Raw genomic sequence first — 20,512 nt, forward strand, 5'->3', positions numbered from 1 at the left:
AAAATGTCCCAAATATGATTAAAAACATAAATGGACACACACAAGAATCTTAACAAATCCCAAATAGCATAATCCCTAAGAAAGAAGGGATTTTAAACTTGAAGGAAGACATAAAATAATGACACAATACACATAAGAAAAGTGTTTGAAATGACTGTCATCAGCAATCATGTAGACCAGAAAAGATTGTGAAACAACATTTGTAAAGTGATGAAAGAAAGGACCTGTCAGCTCAGAAAATTCCCTTCAGAAATGAAGGTGAAATAAAAACATCAGATGAAGAAACACTAAGAGAACTCATTACCATAAGACTTACTCTAAAAAAAGTACTAGAGGAAGTTTTATTTTAGGCTGAAGAGAAATGATACCAGAAGGAAACACGGAACTTTAGGAATGAAGGAAGAGCAACAGCAATGGTTTGGAGAGCTATAACAGGCTATTTTTTGTCTTTAAAATATGTACGAGGCGAGATGCAGTGGTGCACATCTGTAATCCCAGCAGTCTGGGAGGCTAAGGTGGGAGGATCACTTGAGGCCAGGAGTTTCAGACCAGCCTGGGCAACATGGCAACACCCCATCTCTATTTTTAAAAAGTAAATAAATAAATTAAATTAACTGTGTATGAGTATTGCAAGAAAAAAGGCAGAACACAGCCCAGGTTTTTTCCAGTGTGTGTACATGTAATACATGACCACCCTAACACAGGGGATGGGGTAGTGGAATCTATGTGGTTACAGGACACATTTACTTAAAGTGTTAAAATGTTAACTCTATGGTGTAAGCTGTCATGTATGTATATTATATTGTAATTCTTAGAGCTACCACTAAAAATGATACTAAAGATACAGCCAAAGAGACAACAGAATTACAATGGAATGCTAAATACATATAGATATAGACATAGATATAGACACAAATGAAAATATTCAAAAGTGAGGTTAAGAGATGTTGGAGGATGGAGTGAGGAGGTCTAGAAGACAGTGAAATAATGCCTGTAGTGTGCCAAAAGAAAATAACTACCAACCTAAAATGTTTACTTAGTGAAAATATCTTTCAAAAATAAGGTACTTAAAGATATTTCAAACAATAACAAGAAAGTTTACTACCAAAGGAAATCCTTTAGGCAGAAGAGAAATTGATCTCAGACAGAATCCCGGAGATGCAGAAAGGAATGGAGAGTACAGATATTAGTAATTATAGGAGTAAAGAAATACTGACTATATAAAAAAGTATTAACAATGTCTAATTAGTGGAGGAAGAAAACAAATTAGAATGAAAGAGTGGACACCAGTAATACGTAAGTTGGATAAGGATGACTAGAGTAAGGTTATGGGATTATACAACAGAAAAAATAATGGAATAATAAACTTTAGACTTTATACTCAAGTATTAAAATTGATTACTAAATGAGGAGACATAAAGTATATGACTTCTAAGAAGACAAACAAAGTTGGAATGAGAAGAAAAATAAAACACAGGCCAGAAATTAAGGAAAAAGAAGAGAAAAACAGATAAACAGAAGGCAAAAAATAAGATGGTAGAACTAAATCCAAAAATATCAGTAGCCACAATAAATATAAATGAACTAAAGTCTTAATTAAAACACAAAGAATAAATTACTTTTAAATGTGGCTATATATTATTTACAATGATATACCTAAAAACATAAAGATACAAATTAAAACTGAAAAGAAGGCCAGGCACAGTGACTCATACCTGTAATCTCAGCACTTTGGGAGGCTGAGGTAGGGGGATCACTTGAGGTCAGGAGTTCCAGACCAGCTTGGCCATCATGGTGAAACCCCATTTCTACTAAAAATAGAAAAATCAGCTGGGCGTGGTGGTGCACACCTGTAATTCTAGCTACTTGGGAGACTGAGGCAGGAGAATTTCTTGAACGCTGGAGGCAGAGATTGCAGTGAGCTGAGATCGTGCCACTGCACTCCAGCCTGGGCAACAGGGCAAAACTGTCTCAAAACACAAAAATAAAATAAAATAAATAAAATAAAAAAAAAGAAAAAGTATATATTAGACAAATACTAACAAAAAGAAAGCTTGTATACCTATATAGCAGATACCAGACAAAATAGACTTTAACATAAAAATCATTATCAAAGTAAAAGAGAATCTCTATATAATAAGAAAATGTTCAATTCAATGGTAAGACATGCTTTTCTTACTATTTTAATTATTTCATTTTATAAATAGCATAAAACCTTTTTTCTCAATAAAAACATTTCAATATTTAGTTTCAACACCTATAAGAGCAAAAAAAAAAAAAAAGAAACATCTCATAGAAGTACATAGATTACAATGAAAGATGCACCTCATTAATGACAAAGATTCTCTCCTTGGCAAAACTCTAATGAGGCGCCTCTGAACTGTCTTTTCAACTAGGCCCTGAGTTTTGGGCTTCCAACCTCATCTCTGCATTGTCCAGCTGCACCAAGAATCCTGCTAAGTCAGTTTGCCTACCCTTAAATGTGTGATCACCCTTGATATCTGATCAAACTCCTCATCCTCCCCAGTCCCCCAGGTGAAGTCTGATCACACTGACCTGCCTTCAGCAAGAATCCTGTCAGGCTAGTTGAGCCAGAACCCCTACTTACCTCTAATGTTTCCTCTTAGTAATTTTTCATCTGAGAAAGACATACTTCCAAACTTACATACACTTAATAACATAGCTTTAATATATATAAAGCAAAACTTGACAGAATGACTAAGAGAAATGATCAAATCTACCATCTTAAATGGAGATTTTTAACAACTCTCTCAGCAATTACTAAGATCAAGCAGAAGGAAAAAATTAGTAAGGATATAGAAAATTTGCCCAGCAGAATTAACAACTTCCTATAATGGATATGTATAGAATATTGCACCCAATTAATATAAAAAATTATTTTCAAATACACATGATTCATTTATGAAAGTTGACCCCTGGTAGGTGCTAAAGCCAGCCCCAACACATTTCAGGGATCAATATTATAAGGGCCACATTCTCTGACTACAGCTCCACTGAGTCAGATCTCAGCACCAAATGACAGCAAAATAGCTGCATGCTAAAAAGTAAAAATCTTATAAACTATGTGTTAAAGAAGAAATGCTGATGGACATTACAAAACATTTAGAAATAAACAATCACAAAACTACAATAACACTTGTGGAACTAAAGTGGTCACTTAGAAATATGCAGACTAAAATGTTTACATTAGCAAAGAAGACTCAACAATTTTAAACTATGTATTAAACTTAAGAAGTCAAAAAAAGAATAGCAAAGAAGTTAAGTGAGGCTGGGTGTGGTGGTTCATGCCTGTAATCTGAGCATTTAGGAGGCTGAGGCAGGTGGATAGCTTGAACTCAGGAGTTTGGGAACAGCCTAGGCAACATGGCAAAACTCCATTTCTACAAAAAAATACAAAAATTAGCCGGGTGTGGTGGCACACTCCTATAGCCCCAGCTACTCGAGAGGCAGAGGTGGGAGGATGGCTTGAGTCCAGGAGGTCAAGGATGCTGTGAGCGGAGATCACGCCACTGAACTCCAGCCTGGGTGATACAGGCAAACCCTGCCTCAAAAAATAAAATAAAATAAAATAATTTAAAAAAAGTTAAGTGGCTTTTCCCAAAATCATTTGATAAATGGCAGAGCTCAGATTCAAAACCAAATCTCTCTCATTCAAAGGCTATGATCTTTTCCATATAGCTTTTCCAAACAAACAAGTGAGTTTCGGCAAGAAAAGTCTTAGTGGTCTTATAAGAAAAAAAAAAAAAATTCTTTCTTAAATTTCTTTTTATTTTTAAATTTGTATTTTTTTTTAATATTAGAGATGAGCTCTCAGTATGTCTCAAACTGGTCTCAAACTCCTGGCCTCAAGCAATCCTCCCACCTCAACCTCCCAAAGTGCTGGCAGAAGCCACAGCACCCAGCCAAGAAAAAAAACTCTTAAAGCAGAATTAAAGTTTTCAAGAAGGTGTTGCTTAAACTACTAGAAAACTGAAAGTTCAAACATTCAAAATGATGCTGAGCAGGCTGGACAGAGTGGCTCATGCTTGTAATCCCAGCCCTTTGGGAGGCGGAGGCTGGTGGATTACCTGAGGTCAGAAATTCGAGACCAGCCTAGCCAACATGGTAAAACCCCATCTCTACTAAAAATACAAAATTAGCCAGGCATGGTGGCAGGAGCCTGTAATCCCAGTTACTTGGGAAGCTGAGGCAGGAGAATCACTTGAACCCAGGAGGCAGAGGTTGCAGTGAGCTGAGATCATCACACCACTGCACTCCAGCCTGGGCAACAAGAGCAAGACTCCATCTCAAAAAAAAAAAAAAAAAAAAAAAAAAAGATGCTGAGCAATTTATCTGACTTACATGTGTTTTCAGTTATTTTAATTTACTTTTCCTATGTACTGAAACTTGCCTTCCTGAATACTTTCTGGCTTGGTTTACACTGAAGTTAACTTAGTAAAGCTTTTCTAAAAATCATTTTGGGGGGTGTGACTTTAGAATTCTGCTGGACCTCAAGGCATTTCTCATTACAACCCATGTACCTTCAGATAACGGGATGGCATCCTTACTAACAGTTCTCTTTCCAGTTTAGAGTTTTTGTGCAGTTGTGATTAAGTAACAGCAGGTCAGACTGCATTATTCTTTACCTTCTGTCCCAGTCCAGTGTCATCCAAATAACAAAGCACCCAGCACCACTTGGGCAGGATATGACTGCCTAGAAATTGCTCTTTACTGCAGGGGGAAAGAAGATGCCTGGTAATTCTCATCCTTCACTGAAATTGACTTCCAGTTGAAAAGAACTTAAAATAGCCTACTCCTCTCATTTGTCAAGGATACCTAGTCAGGAATTTGTTTCCTTAAACTTAATCTAGAAAGTGCCAAGCTACAAATGAAGAGATAATCCTTGTTCCTCAAGCTCCCACTAACAGCAACTGTTTTCTACCCAGCCTATGGCTATCCCTTGGGTCAAAGTTTTATGAGGCATATTAATAACACAATTATAAAATCAAAACAGTCTTCATCTTAAATACTGGAAGTATATCTTAAATATTATCCTTTTTTTCAAGAAAGGAGGGTTATCTAGAGCAAGGGTGCCCAATCCCTGGACCACAAACCAGTACTGGTCTGTAGCCTATTGGGAACCGGACCAAACAGCAGGAGGTGAGTGGCAGGCGAGCAAGCAAAGCTTCATCTGTATTTACAGCCTGCTCCTCATTGTTTGCATTACCGCCTGAGCTCTGCCTCCTGTCAGATCAGCAGTGGCATTAGATCCTCACAGGAGTGCGAATCCTGTTGTGAAGAGCTCACGCAAGGGATCTAGGTTGCTGGCTCCTTGTAAGAATCTAATGCCTGATTATCTCTCACTGTCTCCCATCACCCCCAGATGGGACCACATAGTTGTAAGAAAACAAGCTCTGGGCTCCCACTGGTTCTATATTATGGTGAGTTGTATAATTATTTCATTATATATTACAATTTAATAATAATAAAGTGCACAATAAATGTAATGTGCGCCAATCATCCCAAAACCATCCCCTCCCCTGCCCCACATCCGAGGAAAAACTGTCTTCCACAAAAACCAGTTCCTTGTGCCAAAAAGGCTGGGGACTGCTGATCTATAGCATAATATCCCCCAAAAAGCAAACACTGCCACAATAGCAAAACTAGCCTTAATCCTTTCTGGGATTTAATATCTATACTTTTTAAGATTCTTGTCTCAAATTCAATGTCCAAATAATAATCATGAATTAACATACTCTGTTTTAAACCATTAAATTCACCAGTTTAAGATATTTTTACACACAAACTCTGAAAGTTAGCTCAATGTTTCACCTCAAAACTTTACATAAAAAGAAAACTAGCTAAGATGGGAACAACATCAGCAAAGCTTTTGAATCTCTCCTCTCTACGTATAAAACCAGACAGAACTAGAGAGCAATACCCAAAACCCATGAACAATGTGCACAGCAAATCCATGTGACAAAGTATCCTCACCAAACCCAGAACACAAACAGGTGAAGAAAAACTACCAACGGCCATATAACCTGCATGGTGTCTGTGGCTGGGCAGTGGTTGGGCAGGAAAAAGAAAGCAACAGGCAATCAGACCTGTGAAAAGGAAAATCCCAAAAGAGCCAACAGGCATTACTAGAAAACATGGAGGGACAGTCTGACAATAGTAGCTCACACTGGAAGGAATTTTGTCCACTCCAATAAGGAGTAGGTTTAAGGGGCCCATGGTAAGAAACTGTGAAGGTGCCCAAGTAGTTGTGCACCATGAACTCTTGAAACTGACCTCCCAGGGTTCCCTTCCAGAATACAGCCTCACACCAAGGAGAAATCTCAAGAGACAAAACCAAACTCCTGAAATAGATGGACAAGAGAGAAAAAGGAAAGAGAAGTAGTGGAGGAGGGGAAGAAATCCAGGAAATCTCAGGAGACAGGAGGCCATCGTTTAAATACTATGCTGAGAACAACTAAGAGGGAGCTCAGTGAAGTTACAAAGCTACCCTGAACCATGTCTCTTTCTAAAAGTTCAGAAAAACTGAGTTCAAATAGAAATGAGCAACAGAAATGACTCAAGCTCAAATGCAATTCAAAGTTCTATAAGAAGTAAGAGAAGAAGAAGCAGAACAACATCCTTATGAATAACAAATGCAGTCAGGAATACATGCTCAAAAATAAATAAATAAATAACATGGCGTGGCGTAGTGGCTCATGCCTATAATCCTAGCACTTTGGGAGGCCAAGGCAGATGGATCACCTGAACTCAGGAGTTAGAGACCAGTCTGAGCAACATGACCAAACTCCGTCTCTATTAAAAAACACAAAAAATTAGCCAGGTGTGGTGGCGGGCCCCTGTAATCCCAGCTACTCAGGAGGCTGGGGCAGGAGAATTGCTTGAGCCCAGGAGGTGGAGGGTACAGTGAGCCAAGACTGCACACTGCACTCTAGCCTTGGTGACACAGCCAGACTCTGTCTCAAAAAATAAAAATAAAAAAAAAATAAAAATAAAATGAGGTAAATGGCATAAAGAAAATGATGCATGACAGAACAAAATAAATCAGAATCCACAAACTCAGATGAGGTAGAGAAGTCAAGTGGCAATTAGAAATAAAATAAAAAGTCATTTCAGAAATACACAGATAATTAAAAGACACAGAAGACAAAAAAGAAGAAAAAATTAAAATAAAAAGAAGAGGCCAGGCACGGTGGCTGATGCCTGTCATACCAGCACTTTGGGAGGCTGAGGTGGGAGGATTGCTTAAGCCCAGGAGTTTGAGACCAGCCTGGGCAACATAGTGAGACCTCGTCTCTACTAAAAATCAAAACAATTAGCCAGGTATGGTGGCATGTGCCTGTTGTCCCCACTACTTGGGTGGCTGAGGTGGGAGGATCACTTCAGCCCAGGAAGTCAAGGCTGCAGTGAGCCAAGATCGTGCCACTGCACTCCAGCCAGTGTGACACAGCAAGACCCTGTCTCAAAAAAAAAAAAAAAGAGAGATAAAAATGATTAAAAAGAAAGTGATAAACAATGAAAATGGGTAAAAAGAATTATGTAAAGAAAGATATGAGAAATTCCTAAAGAATAAAATAAAAGTAAGGACATGAAAAATGGTAAAAAGTATAATATAAAAATTTCCTGAAGTTTAAAAAAAAAAGTATGAAACTAGATATTGAAAGCTTCTACCCCATACCTTAGAATACTGACCCACAACATCCAACACCAACACACAGTCTAATGAAATCACTGGACACTAAAGAATGAGAAAAAAGAAAATCATTGGGTATTTAGGCAAAAACAACGAATTTTCAAGGGGAAAAAAATAGATTATTACCAGGCTTTTCAATAGCAATGATTCATTCCAAAAGAAAAAAAATTAAGAAATAAAAATAAAAATCAAGAAAAATAAATGTGAACCAAAGATTTCATATCCAGAAAAGCTGACTTTAAAGTATAAAGAGCACTAACTGTTATCAACATGCAAAAACTCAGGGCATATTGTTCCCATGGCCACTTCCTGAAGAATCTAGTTGAGAATAAGCTTGATCAATTCAAATGACTACAGAGACATGATCACAGAGAGCATTAAACATGTAGTTACTTATAGAACTGAGATTAGTTGAGAGCTAAAATGGAAAGAGTACTCTCTATAATGGACATATGTTTCAATAATACGGAAATAGTACAATATTTTAAAACTAGGGGAGAAACAGCAAAAGCAGATATAAACTTTTCAGATTTTTAAAAAACTATTCTCAGTAATTACACTGGGGATGGTAGCATTAGTATTACTGAGACCATTATGTATATAATCTGGGATAAAATAAATGAGTGATTATGGACTAGTCTATCATCCCCTGTGTCCTTGAAAACCAGGATTCCTGCTGTGGGAGAAAGGCGATAGATGTAATACAGAACAGGTTAAATTAAAAATCACAAAATGGAAGTATCAGTGTAAACTGATTTTGGCATTTTATCTCTGTCCACTGCAGTGGCCTAGAAACCTAATAGCAATGAGCACACCCAGGGCCTAGACAGGGTCCTCGAAATACTATTTCCTACTAAAAGATACTAGAGCTTCTTAAAGAAATGGCTTTAAGGGTGAGGGGTAGGGATGGGAGCAGATCTTGTCATTACAAAAAGCAAAGCTATGAAGCCATGAAGCCATGAAGGACCACGAGGGTCACTGCTAGGATTCAGGACAGCTGCTTAAAGCTGGGGATGGGAATCGGTGATGACCGCAAATGGGCATGTGGTTTCTTTTAGGGCTGATAGATATGTTCTAAAATTTGATTGTGATGATATAGATAAATTTTTGATACAACCCCAAAATAAGTGAGTTGTATCAACAGTCAGCTTTCTAGTTGTGAAACTGTACTATATAAAAAATATGGAATTGTACACTTAGTATGTTGAAACTTATGGTATGTAAATTACATCTCAATAAAGCTGTTGGAAAAAAAGATATGCCCAAACCTTCAAAAGGGATCATGATTTCGGTGTAAAATAAAATAAAATAAAATATGTTTTGTTTTTTTTTCCCCAGAGACAGGGTCTCACTCTGTCAGCCAGCCTGGAGTGGTACTCCAGCCAGCCAGGAGTACCACAGCTTACTGAAACCTCGAGCTCCTGGGCTCAAGTGATCCTCCCCACCTCAGTCTCCTAAGTAGCTAGGACTACGGACACATGCTGCCATACCTGGCTAATTTTTTGTATTTTTTGTAGAGATGGGGTCTCTCTCTCTCTTGCCCAGGCTGGTCTTGAACTCCTGGCCTCAAGCAAACATCTGCTTCGGCTTCCCAAAATTTGACTGGGATTATGGGCATGAGCCACTATGCATGGCCATAAAATATATTTAAATCCATGAGTTCATGAAGACTTTTTTAAATCCAGTGATTACACAAATCTACATTTGTGGTAAAATTGTACAGAACTAAATATATACACAGACACACAAATGAATAATATAAAACTGGTGAAATCAGACAAAAACAAGTGGGTCATATGAATGCTCAATTTTCCAGCTGTGAAACCGTACTATAGTTATATAAGATGGTACCATTGGAAGAAACTGGGTGAAAGGTACACCAGATCTCTCCATATTATTCCTTACAATGCATGAGAATATATAATTATCTGAAGATGAAATATTTAATCAAAAAATACTCTAATTGGTCACCTTTGAAGAACAGTAGGGAACCAAATCATTATCTTAAAAGCTAGTAAAGAATCAAGCATTTATCCTATCTTTCCTGTATGACCTGCAACAATAGTTAAGAAACAGTAGATGAATGGAACTGTCTCTTTATGAAAGAATCGCCATTAATAAATGAAAAAGATTAGATTATCACCATCTAATATGGTTTGGCTATGTCCCCATCCAAATCTCATCTTGAATTATAGCTCCCACAATCGCCAACTGTCATGGGAGGGACTCAGTGGGAGGTAACTGAATCATGGGAGCAGGTTTTCCTGTGCTGTTCTGATGATAGTGAGTAAGTCTCATGAGATCTGATGGTTTTATGAATGGTAGTTACCCTGCACACACTCTCTTGCCTGCCACCATGTAAAACGTGCCTTTGCTCCTCCTTCACCTTCAGCCATGATTATGAGGCCTCCCCAGTCATGTGGAACTGTGAGTCCATTAAACCTCTTTTTCTTTATACATTACCTAACCTTGGGTATGTCTTTATTAGCAGCACGAGAAGAGAGTAATACACCATCATATGGCCTCCAATGGATTAATGGATTAGACACTAAGCATCAACAGCCGCTAACATCGTAAAATGTTACAAAACATTTTAGATGGAGTTGGAGTTACAAAAAAAAAAGGTCTGGTGCAGTGAATGAAGGTAAGTCAGGCCTTATGAGGAGGATGAAAAAAGAAGCAGCACCAGACATCAGGTGCCTCATGGGGAAAGAACCCACCAATTATCTGATGTCTTACTGTGGGGTTCATACCTGAGTCTGATGACACTTGGGGATCCAGCTACCAATTTGCAGGAAATACAGAGGTCAGAGAGAACAGGTGAACAGCACCAGGACAGGGCATTCAGCAAAATCCAGACTGTAGGAAAATCTCAAGGCTAAATGTCCTAGATTATTCAACAGATAAATCATTGGAGGAAAAACTAGGGGGTAAGGGGAAGCAATGCAATGAAAGGGAAACCTGTAGATTAGAAGAGTCTTAAAAGACTCAAATTTCCTTTAAATTGGCAAGATTAAACTTGAGATGTACACCTGGATAATAATATTATAAAGAAATGCAAACAAGTATCTACTTTGAGAAGCAGGGGAGTGGCTACTTTAAGGACAGAGAGGGGTGATGATTAGGATGTGGCACCTGGATGGGGCTGCTAGGGCAGGCAGAAAAATTCTAATTCTGGACCTAAGGTGAACCAGGTGTGTTCACCTTAGGATAACTCAGTAAGCTGTACATTTGTGTTGTGTTATTTTCTGTATTTGTCTAATTTTACAAAAAAAAAAAAAAATTTTTTTTTTAAAAAAGGAGAATTTATCTCACTTTTATAACCCGTCATAAATAGAATGCAACACTTAAAATAATTACATGAAAATAATATTATTAACTAGCTGCGGTAGCCTGAGGACACTTCCAAGGCCTTTTCTATGTTAAAATGGAGAATAACAAGTGTAGTCAAGTGTTAAGGATATGCTAGCACTCAAGAGTCTTTCTTTTTAACTTAATGAAGTCTTGAAAGACACCTAAAAGGAAAGCGCTTTCTCACTATGTGATTCAGGGAGATCAGAGGCTTGCCCATCTACCACTCAAAATCATCTTCCCTACTGCTTAAATTTACTTCATAGGCCAGCTCACATCTTACTCTTTTGGAGACACTGAGTTACAAAAAAAAAAGGTCTGGTGCAGTGAATGAAGGTAAGTCAGGCCTTATGAGGAGGATGAAAAAAACAAAAACTTTGCTCTCCCTGATCAACAGATTTATGTTACTCGTTCAGCCCTTTCTAAATAAGCTTAAAAGGTTTGCTTTTCCATTATGAGCATTTAAGCAAGTGACTGACACTACAACCCAATGAGAGCCGCTTGTCCTCATCCTAGTTACAAGCACACACACTTCACCATGTACTCAACAGGCACCTTCAGAGCCTAGCAATGACCCACCTCTGTCTTCACACCTAATGTGCTCTCAAGTGACAAGAGGCCCTGTGTCTGAAAACCCAAATTACAAATATAAGCACAAATGCTCTCCCTCACCTGAACTCAGTATCTTAAAATGAGGTCCCCTGTCCAAAGTTGCTGGCTCACCAACACTAGCCTAAACTGACCTCAAAGTCCTTTAAAAAAAAGGTGGGGTGGGGGGGTATCAGATTACATATTAGACTTATAAACTTGTAAGGAGCAAAGAAAGCTGTGAATTCAAATGGAACTCAATCACATTTTTCAAACATTTATCTAAAACACATATTAAAAAGTGGCTCGATTAACCTATATATGATCTGAAAACAAGTCTTGTTTTACCTCACCGTTTCCCCCAAGTTTTTCTACATTAGTTTTAAGAGAAAGAAAACATAAGCCAGGACAGTTTAATTTTTCTTGCACTGCTGCTCACAAGAGAGGACAGAGTGAGGCCCACCCATAAAGATGAAGTGCAGACAGGAACTAAAAGGCAACTTGGATTAAAAAGGAAGATAAGGGTTGGATTCCTTTGTCTTCAATGCCTCTAGCTTCATCAGCTTCCCTTGAGTGGGCAGACCCCGGTTTCCTTCCCTCTCTCACCATCTCCTATCTCTTTTGCATTCTCTACCCTCTTTGTTTTGTGAACCCTCAACTTCCCAGCTTACCCTCACTCCATCCCTTGTTCTTATATTTTCAAGAGACATGTAAGCAAGCAAATACTCAAACATACAAAAACCTGCTAAAATGTCTGGAACAAGAATCCCAAGTTCTACTCATCACAAAGGTGCTTGTGGAAGTCTACTCCACTATTTGTTTCCATGATGTCTGAGAAAAACACACCTCATCTGCATCCCCTGGATCCTCCATATGAGAGGGTATACCCTGTGTGTAAGAACCAGTTCACCACCTCCATTTTTTTATGAATATTCAGAACAAAAGGCTCCTTTCTTGAATGCTACTCTGATCCCATGAATTCAAAAATGTTTAAGGAAGCTCTATCTCCACACCAGCACCTGAGGAGATGGAGACTTTAAGAATAGAATTTTAAAATGTTCTCATTGAGCCCTCCATTCTAGAAATGGCTATAAGTAAATGAAACTCAGAAGTGTCTGGAGCCTACTGAGTTCTACCTAGCAACACAGTGTGTTCCTTGGCACATGAGACAAGCTCAAGGCAGACCCAGCACTTCCTCAGATACCATCTTGTCCCATTTTCCTTAAGATAAGGCGTCCTGGTCCATGGGCCTATTATTTAGGGTCAGGCCTCAGCAGGAGAATGGTTAGGTGTCAGGGGGAGAGGGGGTTGACATATGTGGTTTGGATTTTTCACCCAAACCCTTTTCAATGAGCCTTAGAGAAATACAGGAACCTATTGAAACATTACTTACTGCCTGTTGAATATTGGTCTTCACTTGCTCACTCAACATGCCTTCAAAGACAAAGGAGTCGCCAAACTTCTCAGCCTATAAGGAAGGTAGGAAATAAAAATCCAGAAAAGGTTGTGGTAATGTGTTTCATGTGTGCCATTTTCTCTCCACACTATTAAAGTTATTCCTCTTGTCCGGTTGAACTTGGGTCTTTCTTATGACTTCCCAGGGGACTCAGAAATATCTTAAAAGTCTCTGGCTTCCTCTTAAAACAAGTTAATGTCACTTCCAGAGACCATTTTCATTTAAGACTCACTTAGCTGATAAGAATGCAGACTGAACAAGATTAGTTTTTGAGAACATGACTGTTCCTGAAGGAAACACATTTCCCCAAGTATTACAAATGACTCTGGGAAATAGTATTCTGTACATGTGAGATTACATAATCAAGCTTTGTCCTTTGTCCTGAATCTAGCTAAATGAATAAAATGGCACTGTTTGCTCATATTCTGACACATTCTAGCTCCACTAAGGGGTCAAATGTGCTTACAAATCTCAACTGGCCAATTCAAGCACCAAATGGAAATCTGTATTTTAACGATTTTATTTAACATTAGTGTCTCAAGTCTTCATCCACCTGATTATTTTTGTTGTATGTAACCCTATTCTGAAAATTAGGTCATTTGTCCCTTGGTAACCATGACTCTCCTCCTACATTTCTGAGTGTTCTTATTCATCTCCTAAAATATGTGAGCTCTTGTTTCAGCCACTGAAACACTGTTGCTCCCCAGAGATCTGCCCTTGGCTCTCTGCACTTCTACTACACCAGTGGCTCTCAGGCTTTGTACAATTGAGATTATGTAATCAGCTGGTTAAAACTATATACTGCTGCTCCCCAACCCCAGAGATTCTGATTCTGGGGCTCTAGGGTGAGGTCAAGGAGTCTGTATGTGTAAATAGCACACAGCTAGTCATTCTGATACAGGTAGCTCAAGAGGTACACTTTGAGATACACTGATCGATGTTTGTTGACGGACAACTTCTTTCAATCTCATCAAATTAACTATAGCCAGTACTCCAAATGACTCTCAAATCTCTACCTCTAGTTCTGTCCTGTTCTTACTAGATGAAATTAACTGAGTACCGGATCTTATATTGCAGATCTTACAAGCACCTCCAACTCCTTTTCCGGAGGGGAGGCTACCATTTCTTCTTCACCCCAATCTTCTTCCTGCATTCCCTTGTGACACTGCCATGACTAACTACCTAAGCCATTTATTTATTCAACAAATGTGTATCAAACACCTACCATGTGCCTAGTTTGGGGCTAAATTAGGGAATATAAGGTCAATATCAGATAGCCATGGTCCCTATCCTTATTGTGCTTAAGTGTGGGAGCACAGAAAAAATCAAGCAAAGAATGGAAGAAAATAATTATAACTTTACTTCACTTTGTCAGGTAAAGAGTGTCATGCAAAACGTTCTTGAGAAAGTGACACTTAAGCTGAGACGACTCAAGAATGAGAAGGAGCCAGTCATGCATAAGGGGCATAAGCAAGAGAACTGTGAATTCCAAGCAGAGAGAAAATACAGACCAAGCTATTGAGGTGGGAAAGAATGTTGAGTTTTTAAGGAATAGAAACAAAACCAGCAGGGCTAGAACACGGTACACAAGAGGAGCATGATATAAAGTGAAGCTGGAGAGATGGGAAAAGAAGTCTATAGAGTGCCATTAAAAAAATAGAGCATTTGGTCCAAGGTAGTTCTTGGTCCTTTGAGCTCCTTGGCACTATGGTGAAGCTTAAGAACCCCCTTCTCAGAATAAAACATTTAAATGCATAAAATAAAATCAATAGTATTATGAAGAAAAGTCATTATATCAAAATATTAATAAACAAATTAGTGCTATAGTATTAAATATGCTCTTCATTAATATATTAAATAAGATCTAGTGGCAGGTCTCATATTTCAAAGTGGGGATGAATGTAGACAATATTTCAAGATCTCTGCAACAACAAAAATATGATTAAAAATGTCTGTGATTTATACTAGTAACAAAGGCAGAGGTACTGCTACTACTGCTGTGGTTTGTTGTTTGCATCATAATTGAAGGAAATACTACATTTGGGCTCCAGGGTAGTAAATAACCAGATGTATTAGATTAAAAGTAATGACAAAAACCGTAATTACTTTTGTACCAACTTGTAACTTTTCCCCATCTATGTTTTTAGATGCCCTAAGTTCTGCTTATTCTATCTAATCTTCATGGAGAACCCTGGTTCTTTAGAAGTCTTCTAACTTAAGTAAACTAATGAGGAACCTGAGCTGAGAGTATCCTGTGAAACCAAAAGGAAAAGGACTTCTGCTTACTATAAATGTGTACAAAAAAGGTTTCTAACCACTTTGTATATTTCAAGAAATTCCAAAGAAATGTGACAATGCAAAACCAAATTTGAAAGTTGTTTTACTTTAAACATTCACTCTCAAGTTATTCATTTAATAATAATTTACAAAAAGACATTTGGGGCCTTAAAGAAAAAAAAAGGAACAGGGACTCCACGAACTGAAGACAAGAGTAAAGTGTTTTTGTGAGAAAAAACTGGACAGCAAATAAAATAAGTGTATTTCAGAAACTGACATAAACATTCACAGACTAGAAAGCCTTCCTCTTCCTATTCCCATTTAGGACAACATCCACTTTCAGAACCTTGCTTTGTGATTCAGTGACCACCAGGTAATGTTTGGAACCGCCACAGCACAGTGTGTGTGAGTTGTCAAGGTGTTGGAATAAGGCCACAAAAATGAAAAACTGCACTTCTGCATTTATCACTTAAAAAATATGAGATGCTTCTGGAAAAACCAAACTGCGATTTACTGAGAAGAAAAGTGGTCTTACTTTGCATGCCATCTGTTATCTCAAAAAGCCTTAGTGGTCAGTGGTATTCTCTGACACATTAAGCGTTAACACAATATAGCATAATAGTTAAAGCACAGGTTCTGAGGTCACACTGGCCAGGCTGGAATCCCAGCTCTACCACCAGCTAGCTGTGTGATGTGGGGCAAATCACTTTTCTAATCCTCAGTATGTCACCTGAAAAATAACCTGCCTCACAGGGTTGTTGTGAGAAATTAAGATGAAATATATACAATAAAATGCTTCACACAGTTCTACCACAGAATGTGGTAAAAGTGGTCAGTCAATCTTAGCTGCTATTAAAGCATTCTTAAAAGTTCTGGAAAAGAACATGTTCTCCCTCCTTTCCCCAATCCCATTACCTCTGTCAAATAGCCAGTTGAGTTCACAAACTTCTCAAATTCAGCATTACTGACTTCATAGGCATCCATGTAAAAGGCATCAATAGTAACTCTCCTCGCAGGTGCCTCCCCATCCTGCTTTATCTGAGGATCATCTGTGCCCATGGTAAATACTCCGGCAGGGATGGGGACCATCTAAAATGAAAGGTGAAACACAGGAAGTCATGTATCACAACCAAGGTGTACCTGTGTAGGGGTAAAGTTCCTAGCACCCAGTAAGCACTCAATAGTTAGTAAATCTTCACCACAGTAATAACTGTAAAATTAGGAAAAATCTCTCTATACCCCAAAGAAGGTGAATCACAAGTCTCTCAAAAAGAAGTGAAAATTCTTTAGGAAGGTAATCTCCTTAATCAAACCTCTACTGATATAAATCTATACCTGTACTGGAAACAGGTCTGGAATAACAGTCACCAAGCCGCTAATGGCTGGAATGCAGAGGTAGGGAGAATATTCAACTTTCCTTTTCTTTTGAGACAGGTTCTCACTCTTTTGACCAGGCTGGGGTATAGTGGCATGATCAGGGCTAACTACAGCATTGACTATTGACTTCCCAGATTCAAGAGATCTCCCCACCTTAGTCTCTCAAATAGCTGGAGTACAGACATGTGCCACCATGACCAGCTAATTTTTTTTTTTTTTTTTTTTGAGATGAAGTCTTGCTCTGTAGCCCAGGCTGGAGTGCAGTGGCATGATCACAGCTCACTGCAACCTCCACCTCCCGGGTCCAAGCAATTCTCCTGCCTCAGCCTCCTGAGTAGCTGGGATTACAGGCGCCCACCATCATGCCCAGCTAATTTTTGTATTTTTAGTAGAGACAGGGTTTCACCAAGTTGGCCAGGCTGGTCTTGAACTCCTGACCTCAGGTGATCCACCTGCCTCGGCCTCCCAAAGTGCTACGATTACAGGTGTGAGCCACTGCGCTGATCTAGCTAATTTTTTTTTAAGCCATGGGGTCTCACTATGTTGCCAAGGTTGGTCTCCAACTCCTGGGCTCAAGTGATCCTCCCACCTCGGCCTTCCAAACTGCTGGGATTATGAGCCATCATGCCCAGCCCCACTTTTTTCTTTATACGTATTTTATTTGCATATGCTTTTGTTTCTTTTGAATTATTTTTAAAAGCACATGTAAAAATGCAATCTCTATCTTTAAATAACCACTGCATGAATTTTGGCCTTCAACAATCATGAAAAAGGCTTACCTCATTAAAATAGAAAGTTTTAAAGTTTACTAAGGGGCTATGTGCTGTATAGTTCCTTATAAAAAACCTAATTGCAATTACTTTGTTCCTATCTACCTTCCCACATGAACTCTAAACTCCAAGAAGACAGCAACTGGGGCTGCCTTATTCACAGCTCTATTCCCAACACTGAGCACAGGGTCTGAGGATCACACTGAAAATGTTCAGTTAAAAAATGCAGGTCCATGCTCAACATCATGAGTCATTAGGGAAATGCAAATCAAAACTATAATGAGGTTCCACTTCATGATCACTAGCATGGCTATAACAAAAAAGACACAATAACAAGTGTTGATGAGGATGTGAAGAAATTGGAACCCTCATATATAGCTGGTAGGAATGTAAAATAGTTCAGCTGCTTTGGAAAACAGTCTGGCAGTTTCTCAAAAAGCTAAACAAAGAGTTATATGACCCTGCAGTTCTCCTAGGTATATACCCAAGAGAAATAAAAACATATGTCCATGCAAAAACTTGTACAAAAACATTCATAGCAGCATTATTCATAATAAGTCAAAAAGCAGAAACAACCCAAATGTCTATCAACTGATGAATAAGTAAACAAAATATGGTATATCTATAAAATGGAATAATTCGGACATAAAAAGAAATAAGTACTAGTTCATGCTACAATGAGTGAACCTTGAAAATACTATACTAAGTGAAAGAATCCAATCACAAAGGGCCACATATTGTATGAATCTATTCATATGAAATGTCCAGAATAGACAAATCCAAAGAGACACAAAGTAGATTAGTGGTTGCTAGAGAGAGGCAGGAATGGGGAATGATTGCTAATGGGCATAGGGTTTCTTCTTGAGATGATGAAGTCTTCTGGAATTAGGCAGTGATAGTTGTAACACCTCATAACTATACTAAAAACCACTAACTTGTACATGTTAAAAGAGTGTATTGTATGCTATATGAATTCTATCTCAAGTTTTTTCAAAAACCACAGGCCTTCAACCATACTATCTGTCAGAAATACACTCTTAACAGACATAATGTCTTATTTTCAAATCATTTGAGTGAGTCAATTAATAGACTCCACAGCAGCTTAGGAACTGTCAAGTCCCTCATCTATAAACAAGGGTTCAATATTACAGAATAAAATGGATCATAAGAAACTACTTATAAACAATTATATATCTACAAATTTGATAACCTTGAAAAAAATGGATAAATTCCTAGAAACATAAAGCCTATCAAGACCAAATCAAGAAGAAGTAGAAAATCTGAACAAATAAGGAAACTGAATAAATAGTTTTAAAAATTGGCCAGGCACAGTGGCTCACGCCTGTAATCCCAGGACTTTGGGAGGCTGAAGCAGGTGGATCACCTGAGGTCAAGAGTTTGAGGCCAGCCTGGCCAACATGGCGAAAGCCCGTCTCGACTAAAAATACAAAAAATTAGCCAGGTGTGGTGACACACGCCTGGAATCCCAGCTACTTGGGAGGCTGAGGCAGGAGAATCACTGGAACCCAGGAGGCGGAGGTTGCAGTGAGCCGAGATTGCACCACTGTACTCCAGCCTGGTGACAAAGTGAGACTCCATCTCAAGTAATAATAATAATAATAATAATAGTAATTTTCCATCAAGAAAAGCTGAGAACCAGATGGCTTCATGGCAGAATTCTAATTTAAAGAAGAACTAATACCAATCCTTCTCAAATTCTTCCAAAAAATTGAAGAAGAAGAAACACTTCCAAACTCATTTTATGGTACCAGCATTACACTGATACCAAAGCCAGACAAGAATATATAGAAGAAAAAAATATATATATACAGGCCAATATCCCTAATGAACATAGATGCAAACATTCTAACAAAATACTAGCAAAGTGAATTCAACAGCACTTTAAAGGGATCATACGCCAAAATTAAGTGGAGTTTATCCCTAGGATCAAAGGATGGTTCAACATATGCAAAGCTACACATGTGATATGCCATGTTAGCAGAATGAAGGGCAAAACCAAAGGTTCACCTCAATATATGCAGAAAGACATTGGCGAAATTCAACATCTTTTCATGATAAAAACTCTTGACAAGTTAGGCATTGAAGGAATGTACCTTAATATAAGCCATATATGAAAAGCCCACAGCTAACACTATACTCAATGGGGAAAAATTGAAAGCTTTTCCTCTTAGATTCAGAACAAGCCAAGGATGCATACTCTTGCCACTTCTATTCCATATAATACTGGAAGTCCTAGACAGAGCAATCAGGCAAGATGAAGAAAGAAACAGCATCCAAACTGGAAACAAAGACATTATATTGTCCCTGACTGTAGATGCCATGATTGATTTTTTTTGAGATAGAGTCTCACTCTGTCTCCCAGGCTGGAGTGCAGTGGCACAATCTCGGCTCACCGCAAGCTCCGCCTCCTAGGCTCATGCCATTCTCCTGCCTCAGCCTCCCGAGTAGCTAGGACTACAGGCACATGCCACCACGCCCGGCTAATCTTTTTATCTTTTTATTTCTTGTATTTTTAGTAGAGATGGGGTTTCACTGTGTTAGCCAGGATAGTCTCCATCTCCTGACCTCGTGATCCACCCGCCTCGGCCTCCCAAAGTGCTGGGATTACAGGCGTGAGCCACCGTGCCCAGCCAGCATGATCTTATATACAGAAACCTAATGGCTCCACCAAAAAACTGTCAGAACTGATATATGAATTCAGCAAAGTTGCAGGACACAAAAATCAATATGTAAAAATCTGCAGCATTTCTTTTTTTTTCTTTTCTTTTTTTTTTTTTGAGACGGTGTCTCTGTCGGCCAGGCTTGAGTGCAATGGCCTGACCTCAGCTCATTGTAACCTCCACCTCCCGGATTCAAGTGATTCTCCTGCCTCAGCCTCCCGAGTAGCTGGGATTACAGGTGCCTGCCACCACACCCAGCTAATTTTTGTATTTTTTGTAGAGATTTCACCAAGTTGGCCAG

At 38.6% G+C, this 20,512-nt stretch overlaps 1 protein-coding gene across 4 annotated transcripts in view; it reads right to left on the reverse strand.

The window, feature by feature from the left end:
- The window catches only part of SUMF1 (sulfatase modifying factor 1), a 104,547-nt gene that overhangs the window by 73,214 nt on the left and 10,821 nt on the right, over nt 1–20,512 (reverse strand). For 3 of the 4 annotated variants that reach the window (XM_011937242.1, XM_011937241.1, XM_011937244.1), the window contains 2 exons: nt 16,299–16,472; nt 13,044–13,118 (listed from right to left, as the gene is read on the reverse strand). In XM_011937242.1, the coding sequence (XP_011792632.1) occupies nt 13,044–13,118; nt 16,299–16,472 (249 nt within the window). The remainder of the gene's footprint in view (nt 1–13,043; nt 13,119–16,298; nt 16,473–20,512) is intronic. The other variant, XM_011937243.1, reaches the window with a different exon arrangement.

Source organism: Colobus angolensis, unplaced genomic scaffold (genome assembly GCF_000951035.1).
Source record: "Colobus angolensis palliatus isolate OR3802 unplaced genomic scaffold, Cang.pa_1.0 Scaffold160, whole genome shotgun sequence".
Classification (NCBI taxonomy): domain Eukaryota; kingdom Metazoa; phylum Chordata; class Mammalia; order Primates; family Cercopithecidae; genus Colobus; species Colobus angolensis.